Raw genomic sequence first — 19,018 nt, 5'->3', positions numbered from 1 at the left:
TTTAGTGCTTTTGATGGATTTCTTAGTAATTCGTGGGTCTCTTCCTGCTAGCCCTGGGGTTTATGCAGCACAAGCCAAAAACATTTCATTGGGGAATTATTGCTACTATCACAGAAAGAATTTAAGATACTTGTATGCACTGTAATTAAAAAAGAAATTAGAAATCTTCACATCTGTTAAATTTTTTTTGTCAGATATATTTAGATTGTGGGGAAAAAAGTCTTTACATAAGAATACAGTAGATGTTCATGAGAATAACACAGGTTGAGACAATCCAATAATTATGGCAAAGGATAAGAAGAAAGATGGCAAGAAATCAGAAAAATCTGTACGTCCTCCTGCTCCTGCACAAGATACTGCAGTTGAGAGCAGCTCAACGAAGCCGGCAAGTTTGCTGACCTTGTATGGAGGGGAAGAACCACAAGCAATTCCTTTGGTACTGGTCAAAGAGCCAGAGGCGGTGAAAGAACCTCCAGTGCGACGTGTTCCTCCATACCGTGAGGAGCCTCTTCTTGCTCGAATTATTGTAGAAAGGTATGTTTGTTACAACTACATCTGTTAAGTCAGGAATTCTCATTTAAATATCGCTGGTGTGCCTGCTGTCCTACAAATATGGATTTGACTCTTGTTTTGAGGCAACAACTATCTAGTATAGAAAGAGGCATCAAAAACGAGGCCCTTAGGCTATTTCAGGAAGGAGTAAGAACTGTGTTTAATTACAAAATCCTTTTCTCGAGATCTGCTCTCCAGTTGCACACAAGCTGGCTATACAAAATGTGATTGGTACAGGCTGATAAAAAGGATGGCTGCAGGAACCGGAAGTTAGTTTTTTGTGGTTAATCACACCTAGTAGCCTTAATATCGTATTAGTGATACCTATGGAATTCTTCTGCCTTTCTGCACCTGAGAGTGTTGCTGGTGCTCTCTGTATGTCCGCCAAAAGCCTCATTCTTTTGGCTTTGTTCAGGTGGAGTGAAATTTAGTCTTAAGTAGACAGACTGTGAAGCAAATAGACCTATGCCATTTTCAGTTGCTGCTGCCCTATAATGTTTCGGGCCACTGGTATCTGCGCCAGTGTGCAGACTGTAGTAAATCGAAGGTCACTTATTCTGTGCTTGTTGTGATTTAGTTTTACTGATAGCAGCTTGGAATGTTCATCTTTAGTTTGTCTTCTTTGTAGGTATGAAGGTGAAAAAGTCCATGGACTGTATGAGGGTGAAGGCGTCGCATATTTTGAGGGGGGGAATACATACAAGGTGAGTGTATAATTAAAAAAAAAAAAAAGGATCAAGTTCTAGAACTCTTTTAGTGTAGGTGGAGGCTGAGCAGTTAAAATGTGAGAGCTCTATCGGTTTCTGGCATTAAAACTCTTCTTTTGAAACTAGCAGTTGAAGGAGATTTAATACGTTATTTCAAAATCTTACCATCACTGTCGGCTTAGTGGTGGTAGGAATGAATTTGTAAACAATACTGTTTTCTTCATTTTGAAGGGCATGTTTTCTGAGGGACTTATGCATGGACAAGGGACTTACACGTGGGCTGATGGAGTGAAGTACAAGGTAAAATGCAGTACAGCTTATGAGCGAACACTAGTACAGCCAGTAAGATGTGCAAATTCAAGGAAAGTAGGTAAGTGACAATAATTGGCACAGTGCAGGTAGCAACTGCAGAACTATGGCACTAATTTCAATCAAGCCTGGATTCTTCCAGACAGTTGGTCTTATCTCCTTTGCATTAAGCAGGAACGTTGAGTCATGTGCCTTAGTTTTTCTAAATGTCGCAATTTAATCTTTTAGGGGACTTTTGTTAAGAATGTACAAATGTATAACGGCTGTTATACATGGAGTGATGGCAGCATGTATGAAGGATCAATCAGCAATGGAGTTAGGCATGGATTTGGAGTGTTCAGGAGTGGTACGCATCTGGTTTCTTATGCTGGCTGCTGGTGTAAAGGCAAAAGACATGGAAAGGTAAATAGAAACATCAAATGAGAGCATTGTCTTGGGTGAGTAGTCTCCAGAACAAAAAGCACTCTTGTGCAAACGTTTGGCCAGAAAGTTTTGTATTGTTGCATTGATCTTGTGCTATATATTCTTTTTTCTTTCCTAGGGATCTTCTCTGCAGTAGTGTATGCTAATTCAAACTAGTGAGGTGGGATCTTTTCTGTAGTAAAAGGGCTGAATGGTATGCCAAGAGTCATTGCTAGCTTGTGTGTCTTGTCTTTTATGCTGCTCCAGTTAGATGATGACAGAGTAAAAATTGACAACGGCATCGGTAGCCACATTTAATACATTTCTGACAGAATGATTAACTTCCCACTAATGACAGAGTGATCCCACCTCTCAAATGTGTAACATTAGACTAAGTATGATAATAGCCAAGACTGTCCTATGTACTATAAGTAACATATAGTTCCAACTTTTTAAAGGGAACTAGCTTTTATCTGTCTCAGTTTTGTGCATCCAACTTGACACACTCTGCTGGGCCTGACGGTTTGAAGACCAATGCTCAGCATGTGAGGAAGATCAGTTCTAATTACATGTTTTGAGTTTTGTGTCACTAATGGGACACTAAAATTATGCAGGCTGCTGTGGTTGGTCACCAGTGGAATGGTCTGTCTGATTCATTCTGAGAGGAAGCAATGAGACAGGGAAAAACAGAACAGTTAATGCTGTATGCTAGTTGCATGATTGCCTTCTAAAGGAAGTAACTGTAGACCTCGTGTTGAAAGTGGAGTTCTGGATGAGTCAGAAAGCTGATCCACCTCTTCAGGGTAACGGTCCTTAGGTTGACGAAGTTACAATCTGTGAAAGTATTTCCAGCTGGGTTGAGAAATGTGGTAGACTGACGTAATGTAGTATGCTTTTTTTTTCTTTCAACACTTGGTCTTTTTTAAGGTCTTAACTAGTACCTATAGAGAGAGGCTGTGTTTATATTTAATTTTAGCTGTTCAGTCCTTTTAGCACTCTGTTTATATCAAAGTGACTGTAGGTAAGAGCGTGATCATGTCTAGTATAACTTGTATGGAATGTTTTATTAAATGTAGATGAATATTTAGCTATTGATTTAAATTGACTACACTGTTTGTTTCAGGGTACCATTTACTATAATCAGGAACAGACCTCTTGGTATTCAGGTGACTGGGTAAATAACAACAAAGAAGGATGGGGAATTAGATGGTAAGTATGATAACATTTTTGTTCTTTGCTTCAGATTTTTTATTTTGCATGTGTTATCATACAGATTCTTCTATTATTTAAAATGGGTAAAAAATACTACCATTTCATAACAGTATGCATTTTCTGTGGTGGAATAAGTAATTGTACAAAGTGCTTGATAGTAATAAAATAGACCTTCTGTATGACTTAAATTTTTATGTTGGTATGTTTCTCCTGATCATTCCCCCAAAGAAAGTCATCTAAAGACAAAATAATTAAAAATCTAATTTGGTAAACCACAAATTGTCTTATTAAAGCAAATTGACTCAATTGATTTGAATAGATGAAGCTCCTTTCATAAATTAATGGATTTTTTGATGGAATTACATATGAAAGAATATTTTGACTAGCTATGACAAAGGTTCTTTGGACAAAAGGAACTGGTTTATGTTTTACAATGGTTTGTAAGTTAAAAATATGAGGTAAACAATGAGTACAATGAAACCAGTGTGTCCATGTCACAGTGAGCCAACTTTCAAATGAATGCTAATATCTCCTGAGGTTTTACTCTAAACCTTGTTCTTGTAATATCCAGTCAGAATTCAGTATACATACACTGAATTATGTAAGTGAATAATACAGACAGTATTGGGATTTCTTGATCCAAAGTACAGCCATAAAAATCTTTTGGTTATCTCTCAGTTGCAAAAAACGTCATTTTCCTAAGGACTTGTCAGAAAAGTGATATGTTGCTGCATTGTTTTAATATCTCATGGACATGGTCCTCAAATCATGCTGAGCTTGTTTGTACTTGTGCTCTAAGAACTTTGAATTTATTAGTATCTTAACATAATTATTTTATCTGAGACTGGTAAATGGCCAACTGGGAATCTTTTCCTTTTGGATAGTCTGTCTTTTGAAGCAATGCATGGGTCAGAATTTAGCTATCTTAATACAAAATGTCTCTCCTAACGTGTTTCTCTTGCCATCCCTCAGCAAAAGACGTCTGAGACTCACTGATGACCAGTGAGAGACCAACACTTGTTTGTGTGGGCCTGTCTTACTATTTTCTTACAGTGACTAAGTCATAACTCTCTTACTGTTTTCTTGCAGCTATAAGTCTGGAAATATCTATGAAGGTCAGTGGGAGAAAAATGTACGTCATGGAAAAGGAAGAATGAGGTGGCTGACAGCTAATCAAGAGTATATAGGACAGTGGGAATATGGCATACAGGTATTAATTCCTTTTCTAACCTCTTTACTTTGATATCTGCTCATTACTGTAGTAAAACTAGATAGAGAACTTTGTGCAGTATCAAAGAAGCTTTGTATGATTTGCCAGTTGAGATAGTGGGAATGTACTGTTTTTTCATAAGTTGATTCTCATGTTGTTAGCTATATTCCAATATAAACCTTTTTCATAATAAAACATTAAACGTTTACGGCTATACTTGGCTTGAGATGTGACTTCAGTAGTGAGACTAAGTGGCATTTTACTTCTGTGCCATCTATAAAATATTAAACCACACTGTTCCCTCTAGTAAAGATGTATGAGGCAAGGAGATCTCTGGCATTTTCTGTTCCTTGCCTCTATTATTCTGTTGGAAAGGAAATGAGAGCTACATCCACAATCTTTTCACCCTACATAAAATTGTCAAGGAGCCCGGCTTCTGGAACACCATGGGTCTCCATCTGGCACGGTGTTCCTTGTGTGGCTGTTCAGCATTACAGTCACAAGGATTCAGACAGGAAGGACTTCTTTAGGCCAGTCCTGTTGGTAGAGCCTGCTTATGTACGTGTTGGTTCAGTGTATCACCTGGATGCTGCTCCCATGCATCTCGGTAGAATAGTTGTACGTACGGTTTGAGCTGCTGCCACCATCCGCTGGTGCTCTTATTTGAGAGATTTATCAGCAGTGACTCTTAGAGATACCTGGGCACGTCCTCTCCTTTTTTTAAATCTGGACCTGTAGCAATAGTAACTCTTTTAGTGACTTCTCTTTTTCTTTTTTTAAAAAAACCTTTTTTCAGCATGGATTTGGCACCCACATATGGTTTCTGAGGAGGATGCCTTTGTCTCAGTATCCTTTAAGGAATAAATACATAGGAGATTTTGTAAATGGGGATCGTCATGGACATGGGAGGTTCGTATACGCCAGTGGAGCCGTGTATGATGGAGAATGGGTTTGCAATAAGAAGCATGGCAGGGTGAGTACTGACAAATAGTGAGAGAGTATTAAAGACAACATGAGAAGAGGCTTTGTTCTGCTCCGTATGGTACATCTCTAGATTTCTGTACTGAAAACTACATTCAGTTTGCACTGTGGATGGAATCCCAACATAATGTACAGATTCCACTGAAAGCCGTAGGACTCCTTCCAAGGACCTTGCTGGGCAACAGATTTGACTCGGGGGTTGGGGGTGTGTGTATGGAAATATATTTTACAATGGCGTTTCAGGGCAGTAGGTGCGTCTTGATTTTTTTTTTTTTTCCCAACGGTTGGTCAGTACTTTCGCTGTATATTGTCATACGTGCTAGTGGATTTCAATCTGCCCTCACACAGAGGGTGTGCTCACATTAACACACTGTGCCCCCAGAGTATTTTTAACTATTAGGAAAGACTATGGACAGTCCTATATGAGGGAAGGATGTTTATTTCTCAAATTATGTTTCAAAATAAAAAAAGATACTTAGAAATTCTTCATCCCAGCAAGATAATTTAATTAACAAGTGACAAAAGAAAGTGTAAAAAAGAAAAATTCTTTGTTTTGTGTTATCTCATATATTGCATTTTAACAGAGATTCTTATAAGGAAAATTAATTGAGAGCATTAGCGTTGTTTTTACTGATCTTTCATTAAATGGGAAAATTTATATTGAAATTAATCAAATGAATCTGTCTGTAGGGCAAGTTTATCTTCAAGAACGGGCATGTTTATGAAGGAGAGTTTATAGATGATCATATAGCAGAATATCCTGCTTTTCAAGTGGATGCACTGAATGTGCAAGATCTGAATGCCATTGGCACACAAAGTCCTTTTGGCACTGGTAAGCAGCTTAAGAAAGCAACAAGTTCTACTTCACATTTGTTAGTTGTTACTTCGTTAGTTGTTACTTTTTTTTAAATAATGTCAAGCTGTTCATACTTATTCAAGAGCCAGACATATTTTTTCAAAGAACTTTGAAACTATCAGCATTTGCTATATCAGCATTTTCTTTTGCTTAGTAGTTAATTTGCCTAAATGGCTCTTTAATGGTTATGTTGTTGATTATTAAATATCTGCTTATCACTGTAAAAGAGTCTGTTATTCTCCTTTTGAAATCAGTGAAATGAGAAGGAATAGTATGTTTTCTTTTGCTTGTATATTTTTGAAATTTTGAAAATTTCATTTTATTTTATTTTTATTTTACTTGCTTGTTAGAAACCATCAGAACAGTTGATGGCTCAACAAATACTTCTCTTCTGGGACCAAATATTGAATTAGATATATCTTCACTGCTTGACTTCTTCCCAAAGGAAGAGAGACAAGAAGAAGTGAAACAAGTAAGAGCCTATTGTCTGGTATTTTCTTTTTTTTTTCCACTGATATGTTTCACATAATTTTAATTTATTTCTGGTTTATGTGCATAAAGTAAGTCTTTGCATTCAAGAATTATCCAAAATCTGAAAGCAATGAAAACATACAAGCAAAAAGAATGAAGAGACAGTATTGTGTATTCCTGAGCATCCACTAGAAGGGAATAAAAAATATATTTTTCTATCTGGAAGGGCACTCATCATCTACTTTTAGTTACTGTGAGGTCTGGAGAGGGTCTCCACTGATGCATTCCATATGCTGAGTCCAGTGTTCCTGAGCGAAAGATTTAATTTCAAACCTTTTAGGTGACTTTGTGTTTTATTAGTACAGGGGACAGTGATTCCTGTTGGATGCTTCTTGTTCAAAAACTACTCAAAATTTTCCATTTATCTACATAAATACTGCTGCTGAGCTGTATCATGCGAGTTGCTTCTCACTCTTCTGTTGGTGTCTTTTACCTACCTTGTGCAGCAATTTATATATTTTTTACTGTGACTGGCAAAATGTTTATTGTTAATGGGGCTGATGTGTAGAGAGAGATATAAAGGTTTATTGGCAGACAAACTTATAAGTCATCAAACGGTATTTATTATAACTACATTTGAGTAATGTTTTCATGAAAACTTAACGAGGAGTGTGCCCTTGGAAGCTGTGAGATAAAAAAATGTTTGCCCCATTATGGGATGGGTACATGCTGATCCCTACTTGCCGTGAGAACTTACGCTGCTTTGTTTAGATAGAATTCGCTGTGTTGAGACATATGACGGAACTGAGAAGAATTTACAGCTTCTACAGCAGCTTAGGCTGTGATCATTCCCTTGACAACGCCTTCCTGATGACTAAGCTCCAGTTTTGGAGATTTCTGAAGGACTGCCAGTTTCATCATTGCAACTTAACTCTTGCTGAAATGGATCGGCTATTGAGCGGTTTGTATTTCTATTGAGGAGGGACTAGAATTTAGGAATTTTAATAGTAAGCTGCGGGGGGTTGGAGTGGCAAGTTCTACTGATAGCTCAACCCTGGTAGTTCAGTGGCCCTGAGCGTGGCCCTGTGCGCCCCTGCGTTCTTGCTGGATGTATTAACACTTACCCAGGCACTTTGGGACCTTAGGTGAGAAAATGCAAAATAAAAATACACTTCAAAAATTATTCTGAAGATTCATCAGTTCAAAAATTGTATTATCCTCTGGACTTGCCATTATTTTTACTTAAAATGTTTAAAGAATCTGAGAAAGAGAAGTAGAGGAAAAATAATCTTTGTATTTTTTTCAGTGTTCTTGAAGTTTCTTTTATTTTTATTTTATTTTTTTCTGTAGAGCCAATAAATGAGTCAGTTCCACTTAGAGATGCTGTGGGCCTTTATCACAAAGATGTACTTCAGTGTCCCTTGTATATGAAGGGATTAATTCCAACTCCACTTCCCCCTTGATTCCCATATGCTGTGGGGATGCATTTCCAGAAAGAGAACTTAAAATTCAGTTTTAGGTGGGCCATGCTGCCTTGCCCTGCTCATTTGGAAGCGGTGCTGTGTCTGGTCTGATTCTTCCAGGAGTGTTGTAACACCATGGTAGGTAGAGAGTGAGCGGATGAGAGTGTGTTATGTGCCCGTGTCAGTATAGGCATTTTAATGTCAGTGATAGCAATAGAGATTATTTTTTCAATTTTTTTTTTAGGTGATAAAATACCACTAGAAGAGATACATTCTCCATATGAGACCTTACTGTTCAGAACATTCTTATCTTGCCTTATTCATCTGGCATTTCATATCTATCATGAGAAGCACAAGTAAGTTTCATCTTTTAGTGAAATTAATTTCAGTGTAATCAGTTAGTTTCTGCCAGGGAACCCTCTCTTTTTATTCTCCTTTGCCCGAGGCATCAGCTTGCCCTTGCCCTCTTGTGCGTTCATTCCCTTTCTGTTGTCTGTGCTGATACTATGCAAAGTAGAGTCCCAGTGATAACTTCAAGAGTTTTGTTCTGCACCTGTATTTGGTACGAGTGGTTTTTTTGCAGAAACGGTGCTGTCAGTATATTAGTGCTTTTGGAGACTGATGTATGTGTTTCTAATACAGAACTATAATTTTTTTTTATTACTCCGTATAAATTGTAGGAGATAATTATTAAGAGAAAAGTAGAAAAGTAGACTCTGGAATTTCAGTTGGACTCTTGATCCTACTACCTGGGGGTGTTTTTGAAAATTCTGCTTCATGTCTTTTACATGAATTGTATAATATCTTTCATACTGAGCTTACATGAATGTGAATCTTCTCTCCTTGATTCCCTCTAAGAGGGCAGTAATGCAAGCTGGTCTCAGGAAGGACTCTTTGCAAGAGAGTCCTAAATTTCACTGAAGAGTTCGTCTGAGAAAAATCTGTTGTAAAATTTTTACAGGGTGAATGTACTTATAAAGTGTACTTGTAAAAATAACTCTTATTGTACTCCTTGTGCAAAAGAAAAGAGTATGTATTTTTGTTTCAACTGTAGAGAAGAAGGTCCTTATCTACATAAATGTTTCTTAGAAATGATGTCCAGGAATGTTATTCCCACTGCTTGTCATATACAGGGTAAGTAACGATGTTTCTTCTGTGCAGTTCAGAATTAATCAATTAGTAGTAAATACATCAGAGCTTTAGAGTAATTGTTATTTTTTCCCAATTAATTTTTACAGGTATTTTATTTTCTGAACATGCTGTCTGTGCCATGAGCTACGTTGACAAATGCTGGGAAATATACAGAGCTTTTTGTAGACCAAGTACCAAGCCTCCATTTGAACCCACAATGAAAATGAGGCATTTCCTTTGGATGTTGAAAGTAATTATCTACACTGTTTTTTTTATTTTTGATCTGGCTAAATGCACATTTGTTCAGTTTATATGGTCATTTTAAAATTCTCCCTGTAGCTCCTGTGCAAGCATAAAGGTATGGGTAATGTTATTTGTATGAACTGTCCAACAGATGCTAAAGGGACAATTGCTATGGTGAGCAGCGGTCCTTTTCAGGACCGCATTCTGATTCCTTATTTGAAATCAGTCTTAGACAAGTACTTCTTTTTTTTTAAAGTGAATATAAATAACTTTGCTAGTGATTTTTTTTTTCTTCCCATAAAATTCATGCACTAAAATGTCATATTGGTAGAACTCAAGATTGGCAGCTCTTGAATTAACACATTAAAGCATTTTAATAATTTATTAATTTAAAGTATTTGCTGCATCATGGACATGAGATTTTTTTCTAAAACTCAACAATTCAGGGACTGATCCAGATTATAGTGAAGTCAGGGAATGACTCCCATTAGTATGACTGTGTTTTGGGGCAGGCTTTCACTGATTAAATCCGAGCCTATGTATGCTGCTGGAAATGTGATGCCTCTTTGGCAGGCCTCTTTGGAATAAATGCCTTTTGATTCAGTCATCTTTTTTGTCTGAAAAAAATAATAAAAAAAATCAGATGACAAAATTGTAATATTTGATGTTTTTATTTCTTAGCTTTCACAAGCTCTTGCTTAGCACTGTTCTTGGCATCTAGGAAAAATTCCCATTGATTTCAGTAAGGCCAGAATTTTTACTCTGTCATTAATTATGTGCTGGAGGTGTCACTTGAAACCACTAGAGATTTTCACACAGGCCTTAAAGCGAATTAGATTAGGTCCATGTGGGAATGCTTAAGTGTTGTTAACACGTAATGTTTAATCTTACACAGGATTTCAAGCTTCTAAGCAAGCAATTAACTGCTGCAAGACTTGTGGAAATACTTGTCAAAGACCATCCCTTTCTATGTGATGGCAATAACAGCAATCTGGAGCAGGAGGTATGGAAAAAACCCGCATAATAGTTCATTGCTACAGGAGCAACTAAAATTAATTTTAGAAAATGCTGCAAATACTGACCTATCTGCCAGAACAGGAAAAGAATGTAACTTACTATGAAAAAAAATAGAGTACAAGCTTTAAGGCTCTTTTTTTATCTTCCTTTGCTTTGCCTAGTTTCTCTCTCATACTTCCATGCTTTGCCTGTTCTCTTGCCCATCTCCGTACACCCTCAGCACCCCTGTGCACTGACCGTACAGATACGCCTCCAGAGGACTGTGACAAGCAGTGACATTCCATCTCTTGAGACTGCTGCTGGTAATAGTTTTTGTGGGGCACTGGCCCCATATGCAGCCCACGCATGCAGTGGCTATGCAGGGAGGAGTCTCAGCACTCCCGGCTACCGAGGCATGTGTAGATGTTAAGACGGGTCAGCAGTTAAGGCGTGAGCCCACTGATCCTGGAAATCTGATGATCTGAGAAACCTCAGGAGTGGTATGTGAAGTGCTTCATCTTCAACATATAGGGTAAAGTAGGGAGTGTAGAAGACTCTTGCACTGCCTGACAGCTGACCTGCTGTAGAGGATCTTCACCCTTAAAGAATTAGCTTTTATCCAGTGACTATCTACTGTAAATGATATGATTGAATTAATTTTTTTAATCAGTATCTGATAAACTGAACGCAAAGTATTACTAGAGGATTCATTGTACACCCTTTGTTAGGGTTTCTTGGGGTGTTGCGTACAATTGAACTATTTTAGATAATAACTGTTATTCATCACAGAGAAAAATTTCTCATAATTCCAGATAAAATTCCAGCAAAAATCCGTGCAGTGTTTTATTTTAATTTGACTTGTGTAAGGCATAACGCAGTGTATCACCTGCTGATTTTTTGAACTTTAGCCATTTACAGGTTTTCTTCAGAAGAAGGGATGTTTGAGAAGATGCAATGATGCCAATGCGGTGATGCCAAAGAGGCTCAATAAGTAGTTTAGAATTCTTTACGTGCTCAGACATGTGCCCATAATGAAGAGATTTTACAAAAATGAATTAATTGATGACTATGTTTGTTTTACTCTAGTTGGTTTTTCTTGAATTTGTTGAAGCTCTTCTGGATTGTGCACTGGTGTATGTTACCAGTGATGTGGTTAAGCAGCAAGTAGATCGTTATAGTCAGAAAGGAAGTAGCTTTAGAATCGAAAATCTCTCCGAGGGAACCACCGCTATGGCTCACTACCCAGAATATTCTCTGTCCCAGGTAAAGTTGTTGTAGACCTCATAAACACCATTATTACATGTCCACTTCCAGAGCAAAGCCAGAGGGACACAGAAACTGAATTCCTCTTTTCGCATAAGCAGTCATTTGATCGGAACATTTTCCTGTTTTTTGTTCATTGTTACTTTAGACTGTAACATCACTGTAGACAGTTTTAATACACTTGCAAATTTTCCTAAGTAATTATAAATACACATAATGTCCTTGGAAGCCTTCTGACGTTCCAATGGGAACTGACAAATGCCACTGAATCCCACCTTCTCCCATTCTCCGGCTACCTGGTCCATCCTGTAGGACCCATTCCTTTGTGTCATTACTAGCATTTATTTAGTTCCACGGTGAACTGACCCAGTTAAGCTAGCAGTGTTTTCTGGGGCTAATCTAAAAATCATCATCTGAAGTGCATTGAACGAACAATTTTTTCTCATGGTTATTTTTTTATTAGTCCGTTTACAGCAGAAGTGTAATTAGTACAGACATAAATGATGAAATTTCTGAGGCAGCTGAGCCCTACACTTGCCAATGGTTGTCTTCAAGCAAAAGTGTCCTATCAGAAGACAGAACAAAGACGCATGAGGTACGTAAAAGCTCTCATTGAAAGGTGGAGTAGGGGTTTTGCCATTCATGTGGGATAGAGAAGCCAAGGTATTTTGAGGTTTTGAAAGGGACTAGAATTTCACCTGTTATTGGCTACAAGGTGCTTCTGTGCCCGGATGTGTATATGAGCCTAAAAAATGATGCATTTCCAATGCTAACAAAGCACTTGCTCCTATGCATACTTTCCACTATTTTTGTTCAGGCTGTTAGGTGGTATTCTATGTAATAATAACTAAAGCAGAAGGCAGTGATGAACAAAACTACAGATATGTGTTTATTGGCAAGGTAAGGAGTGAGTGGATGAAAACTGGGCAAAGAGACTTGGTAGCACTGGAGAAGGTAACCCTAATATTAAAATTCTAATATGTAGAAGGGTGCCTCATACTCTGAGTACACTTAGCCTGCTGAAAATGAGGCCTTTTCTAACTCAGCACACTTGTGACTTGTCTGCTTAATTTCTAGAATAACCTTTTACTGATGTTATGTTTTGGTTATGTTTTATGTTTTGTTTTGTGTGGTGCGCGCGGTGTGTCTGCACGTGGTTTGTGGTTGGTGTTGAGGTTTGTGCTGTGGTTTGTGAATGGTAGGCATAGGCGAATGTTTTGTTTATGTTTTGTTTATGGTTATGTTTATGTTTTGGTTATGTTTTATGGTTTTATGTTTTGTTTGTTTTGTTTATGTTTGTGTTTACGTTTTGTGGTTTGTTCGTGTTTTTAATGTTTAATGTTTTTATGTTTTGTTTGTTTTTTCTTTATGTTTTATGTTTATATTTTGTTTATATTTTGTTTATGTTTTGTTTTCTTTATGTTTTGTGTATGTTTTATGTATGGCTTGTTTTGTGTATGTTTTATGCTTATGGTTTGTTTTCTGTATATTTTCGGTATGGTATGTTTTCGGTATGGTATGCTTACACTTTGTCTTGTTTATGCTTTGTTTATGTTAGTGTTAGTGTTGTGTTTACATTTTATGTTTTGTTTTGCTTATGTTTGCATCTTGTTTATGTTTTATGTTTTGTTTATGTTTTATGTTATTTTGCTTCCCGGTAGAGTGCAGACAGGAGATTAAAAGCCAGCTGGAATATATATTTTCACACAGGAGGAATTCCTAGAAACATATTCCGAAATTAGAGGCCGGTTCTTCTTCCAGCAAACTTTTAAACTTCACTGTCTGTACAGTTTCATACCCAGTAAGGTTGTATTCTTTCAAACATGGGTTTGAACTGTTTCACCTGAGTTATTAAGGGACTTACTGTCACTTACCCCAAAAGAATGGTATCATCAGGCTGCAGAAAACGCTTGGGAAGGAAGTAGAAAACTTTTCAAAGCTTCTGTCTCAGATATACTATTGAATGCTACTCTCCTTTTCACTGGGTATAATTCCTGGAGTATATTCCTAAACTCAGGAAGAGAAATTCATTATTGTTTCCTCAGGCATAGATGACTTACAGTGTCAAGCAGAGGAACACATAAGAACAGAGGGACATGTGCAAGAACAGGAACTTTCATTTCTCTGTACTTCCTCTGAAATAGAATAATCCTACTTCCCTGGCTGGTGTCAGAGGGAAAGTGCACTAATTTTGAAAGTGTGAAACACTATTATAAATTAAATATTTTGAAATAGGTGTAATTGCAGAATGCCCTTGTTTGGCAGCTTCTTGTCTTTCAGCGTAGTAGCTGGTACTATTCCAGAATGCTTTGTAGATAGAAATTTGCATGACTCAAATGGACAATGTGATTTCAGTTTTTAATTTGAACACAAGCCCAGGCATTTTATAACTGAATTCAAAACTTCTTCCCAGTCCCTGAGATCCTGTGAAGACCGAAGGCTGTCTTTTCAAGAATTTCCTATGGGTGAGTACTGCAGTTCATTCTATAGCAGCTATAAGCAGTGGTGCTAGAGGAGACTCACTCTTGCTACAGCTTTAAAGATAATTAAAAAGGCAGATGCTCACTGGAATGGTTGTACATGTACAGAGGGAAGCATCATTCCGTTTTGCAATTATGGCAAGGTTTAGCTCTTTACGTTAATGTTCAGTTTCACACACCTGGAATATTTGGTGAGCTGGCCAAATTTGAATCTCTGAACTTACGCTGTGAGGATTTCAGAATTGCTCCTCCCTGTTGAGATCATCTGTTTGAATATAATCGGTGTTTTTTGTTGATTTGTAGATCTAGGACTTAATTACATGAACACTCACAGGTTGTTCTTCCTTGTTATTAGCTCTTCCTGCCTCACACGTTGATTCGCTGTGTTTGTCTAGTCTAAGCTGACCCTCCATCACTCTGCTTTCATCTTCTAGACAGCATCTTTGGATTCTGTGCTTCTACTGTGGGCATGTGGGCACAGGAGAAACCTGAGCAGATGAGAGCAGGGGGGTCGTGATGGGTTATTAGGAGCAATGGCCATGTGCTGGCTTAGCTGGAGCTGAGCAAATGCGGTTGACTGCGAGGTGTGGTGTGGTAAGACTGTTCAAAGGAATTCTTAGGTTTTGCAGGGAAATTCCCCTCTGCAGTTTGCTTGCTACGACTTGCAACACTAAAATTCATGCTCTTCACTATGTCACTCCTCCAGGCAACTGAAGGGCTTTATTCCTGTGCTGACACGCTGCTTGGCTGCCTCAGTCTGCTTCCCACATTTTCCTGTTTCTGTTACTGGCACACTTACGTTCCTTCTAGCCCATTGCTAAATATCAGGAAAATGGGCAGGTGATGGTACTGTTAATATATAAAATAGCAACAGATTGCATTCACTGTCAGCTGGCTGCCCCTGTGAGCTCCTCCTCTCTCACGTCCATCAAAAAGTTACCTGTAATATTCAGAACCAATCCCACTAAACCACACTTGAACAGGTATCACATCATTAATGTTTATAAGGAATAACAATGCTAGAATCTCGCAGTAATAATTCGTGCTCACCTGAATACTATTGTATTAACCAGCGAGTGTGTTTGAAGGCTGGTTGTACATAGTGAAGATGTTAGTTTGAAGGAGGAGAGTCAGAAGATAACATGGTAGATGATAGCGCAAATTCATCAAACCCGGTCCAGCAGCAGAAGCAACTCAGCCATGTTAGGCAATTCTACCCTAAAGCTAACAAGCCTTGTTGAGCTATTGGAAGGGGTAGTAAAACATATGAACTGAGAACAAGCCTGGGTTTTAATATGCATAATTATTATTTTTACTTATTTTCTGGTAACTGTGCGGGTAGGTATACATTTGAACAATTTCAGGCTGAATTATTTTGGTCTCTATGGAGCTTTTTAAAGAAGTTTTCGGAGCAAAAACATGCATATATTTAATGAAAGTTGGATGCATATTATTTCTGAGCTTACATCACTGTCTGATCATACTAATATAGCTAATATAGATGTATTTGCTGGTCTTTTGCAATAACGCCTTTGGATATTTTCCCAGTATTCTTATATGACAGCTAAATATCCCCCCCAAATCCTCCCAGTCACAGCTGTACAGATGCTTTGTGTACCATTCCATGGTGTATATCATGAGGGAGAATATTTGTGCTCATAAATTGCATCAGCAAGCTCATTTCTAGTGACAGGCTGTAACACTTCCTTAAAAATAACTCAAAGGCTTTTTCCAAATAAATTCTTCCTGCTCTGTTGCACTCATTTTGAGATAGAAACAGGAGGTTGAACTGAGCAGTGTTTCTTTATTATAAACAATATCTTTTCATCTGTAATAAACTATTATTTCAGCCACAGGTCTACCTGATATGTCATATGACAATATTTTTTTTATATTGAAGACCAACACTGGTGTTTAATGCACAGAATTACAGATAAAGTCATTTTAATTTTCTTTCTTTGCAGTATCAGATACTGTCTTCTTACTCCATGCAGCACATGGAGATGTCAAAGATACTCAGTCATTGTTCAGCTGGGACACAGAAAAAGGACAGGGTTTCTGCCCAGCAAAGGAACTGGCAGGTAAAGCAGTCCTGTTTTTAAAAAAATGATTTGTAGCTCTTGATTTGTAACTCCTGAACTGAAATTTTAATCGTGCATGCAGATTTCAGCTTGTCACAAGAGGGCAGTAAATGAACATTAATTCTAGAGGAAATTTTTTTAAGAAAATGAAACTTAATAACTAATTTAAATGAGAAGTTTTAGTACTTTTTCCTTTGAAGTTTCTGCAGTTTTAAAATGCCACTTTCTATTTGTAGGGCATCTATAAATTTTAATTTCTATTATTTACTCTACGGAAAGATGAATCTGCAAGCCTGTTTTTCTCTTCTACCGTGCACACGCCCGCCCCCCCCCATCTCTTGGCCAAATGAAAGATACTACCACTATCCCTTGTTTTTTTTACTTAGGATAAGAATTATTATTAATTGTATAGTCAGGAGTGATCTGTCACCATGAGCTGGGACAGAATGTTTTGCCTTATGACAGGCCTGCATTCATGCAGAAGAGAAATCAGTAAGAGCATTTTCATATGCAGAGGTTAGGTGAGAATAGTGAGAATGTTACTTTTTGTACAGTTTCCCTTCCAGCTGATTGGCCCGTCTCATCTCTAATACTCTTTGTGCTTGTTAATGTTTCTACAAATAAAGAACCGCAGTCCAAGAACGTGAGGAGACAACGTGTTCTTTGTGCAGTCATCAGATCTCTCACTGCAATCTGACGACTGAGAAGTTACAGATCAGAAAACATCATTGTCTCTTAAACGACCAGCAGATGGGCCCTGGCAGACCAGCTGTGGGAAACATTGCACACAGTAATTTTTAGAAAGTCACACGTGCTTGCATGCAGTTAGGCTGTTTCACGTAGTTATGTTCTTTCCTCCATTCCCCCATGTACAGGAGTCATAGATGCTGAATTGTCATCGGATTACTATGAAATTAAGATGTTTATGACAGGACTAAAGGGGAAGGTTTATGTTCTTCTGGTGCCATGCCCAGAGACCAGTAGCTCTGAAGAACCACGACAAGGCCTTCCCCTTTCACCCACGGCAGTTACAAGTTTCTCACAGTTGGCCTATTCCATACCATGCAGAAGCACGTGTGCAGCACCCACAAACATGGGGAGGCTGGGAATATCATAACCAGTGCAGCCAGACTCTTCCATTGCAGCGTGTCAGATCTGAAGTACTGCAGCCCAAGAGGAGTTTGGGATAGAAATACCTTGTTAAATAAACAACTGTGTAATTTACATGTTACAGAAAAACTAGAAGACAAAAATGAACAAAATGAGGAACTTGGTCTGCAGCTGTGTCAGGTGCAAATCTTTTTTATGAGTAAGTTTTTTCCTGCCTACCAGCATGAACAAGTGCTGAAGGAAAAAATAAAAGAAAATCAAATTCGGGATGCTGAAATAGCTGAGCTGAGGAAACTAAAGGATGAGGAGCTGGCAAAGTGAGTATTTTATCTTGAAGAGATGGCTTTGTCTAATAACAAAATTTGTGTAGTCTGCCTTCATGAAAGTAGTATAGCATGCCATAAGTGACACAAATCATCCAGATATAATAAGCAATATCTGGAAGGTAATTAATGTGTGACTGCTTATAAAATAACAAGGTAAGAAAATAATTTCTCTTTATTTGTCATAAGCAATGAATACTGGAAGCCTTCAGGCTACAGAATTATCTTACAGCTCTCTGATGAGTGTATTTCCTGGCACTTGAGTCCTGCTCTCTATGAAGCAAGTTCAGTTGAAGATACTTTTGCATAGTCCAACTTAGACTTAAAGTGGTAACTAGAAAGACTTTCTGCTTCTCTAAAGTAAAATATTTCATTCTGCAAATACAAGTGTAGTTGCTTAGCCAGTATGAATCTTTGTATGTACTTCAGTATGGGAGACTTAATAAATTTAAGCTTTGTCTGCTTAGACTTGCTGCTGGAAGAGAAGCAGAAGAGGCAAAAAGACAAGAAGCTGCAGAAGAAAAAGCATCATCTGAGATCGAGAATGCAGGAGTTCAGGAGTCAGAGTCTGTTGCACAGTTAGTACCTCCTCCAAAGGACGAGGCACCCGTTGTACCACCCCCCGGTGTTACCAAGGTGGCTGCAGGAACAAAGAAAAAGAAAAAGTAAATATTCTAATAAGCTCTACTGAAGCTTCAAGTATGTAAGCACTTTTTGAAGAAAAAAACACCACTTCTAGTAGCATCTAAAACACAAGTGCTATAAAAGCTATTTGCATGAGATTTGCCCATTTCAGGCTGAAACAACTTCATGGCCAGCTCTTACACCAAGGCCCTTGCTGTATCAGCTACACCTGAGTATAACCCTTTACATAAATAAACAAGGCTATTCCAGAAGTGAGTATTGACTCTATTCGCTAAAAATGCCATCAGTGTCACAGTGATACAGCTATGAGATGGGATGTCAGTTCTGTATGTCCCTTGTAAATAGTTTCTGCTTAAAATAGGGTCAATATAATTGAAATACTGCATAAGCAACTATTGTTTCAATTGGGGATTACTTTTATGTAACTATTTGACAACAAAAAAAATAAAACAAGTTGAAGCAAGACTTTCTAAGAATAGGTGAAGCTAGAACACATGAAATTTAGTGTTAATCAGACATAGGTCAGAGGTCTTTTTTAACTAGCAATCTAGTTTCACATGGTGAAAAATTACTAAAAAGTCAC

General features: G+C 37.8%; 2 protein-coding genes across 2 annotated transcripts; both read left to right on the top strand.

Annotated features, from left to right (window-relative positions):
• Positions 1–221: 221 nt before the first annotated feature.
• Positions 222–1,890, top strand: LOC112974265 (radial spoke head 10 homolog B-like). Its single transcript, XM_026083046.1, has 4 exons — positions 222–534; positions 1,181–1,256; positions 1,491–1,629; positions 1,797–1,890. The coding sequence occupies exons 1-4, from the start codon at positions 284–286 to the stop codon at positions 1,808–1,810; spliced, it is 480 nt and encodes a 159-aa protein (XP_025938831.1). The 5' UTR covers positions 222–283; the 3' UTR covers positions 1,811–1,890.
• LOC112974263 (radial spoke head 10 homolog B2-like) lies at positions 1,802–18,959 on the top strand. The gene is made up of 17 exons (XM_026083041.1): positions 1,802–1,970; positions 3,094–3,179; positions 4,272–4,392; positions 5,189–5,365; positions 6,064–6,205; positions 6,580–6,701; positions 7,472–7,661; positions 8,408–8,519; positions 9,218–9,297; positions 9,402–9,544; positions 10,433–10,540; positions 11,620–11,796; positions 12,260–12,391; positions 14,210–14,261; positions 16,241–16,357; positions 17,592–17,784; positions 18,258–18,959. Exons 1-17 carry the CDS (start codon positions 1,821–1,823, stop codon positions 18,457–18,459), a joined length of 2,304 nt encoding a protein of 767 aa, XP_025938826.1. The 5' UTR covers positions 1,802–1,820; the 3' UTR covers positions 18,460–18,959.
• The last annotated feature ends 59 nt before the right edge of the window (positions 18,960–19,018 follow it).

The sequence above is a fragment of the Apteryx rowi genome, unplaced genomic scaffold (genome assembly GCF_003343035.1).
Source record: "Apteryx rowi isolate R43461 unplaced genomic scaffold, aptRow1 scaffold_6, whole genome shotgun sequence".
NCBI classification, from domain to species: Eukaryota; Metazoa; Chordata; class Aves; order Apterygiformes; family Apterygidae; genus Apteryx; species Apteryx rowi.
This window is presented reverse-complemented; position numbering and strand designations above follow the sequence as displayed.

Coding starts and splice junctions, on each gene's coding strand:
- LOC112974265 (XM_026083046.1), top strand. CDS start 284: ATGGCAAAGGATAAGAAGAAAGATGGCAAGAAATCAGAAAAATCTGTA. Junction 535..1,180: donor GCTCGAATTATTGTAGAAAG/GTATGTTTGTTA, acceptor TCTTCTTTGTAG/GTATGAAGGTGAAAAAGTCC. Junction 1,257..1,490: donor AGGGGGGGAATACATACAAG/GTGAGTGTATAA, acceptor TTCATTTTGAAG/GGCATGTTTTCTGAGGGACT.
- LOC112974263 (XM_026083041.1), top strand. CDS start 1,821: ATGTATAACGGCTGTTATACATGGAGTGATGGCAGCATGTATGAAGGA. Junction 5,366..6,063: donor GCAATAAGAAGCATGGCAGG/GTGAGTACTGAC, acceptor ATCTGTCTGTAG/GGCAAGTTTATCTTCAAGAA. Junction 8,520..9,217: donor ATCTATCATGAGAAGCACAA/GTAAGTTTCATC, acceptor TTTCAACTGTAG/AGAAGAAGGTCCTTATCTAC.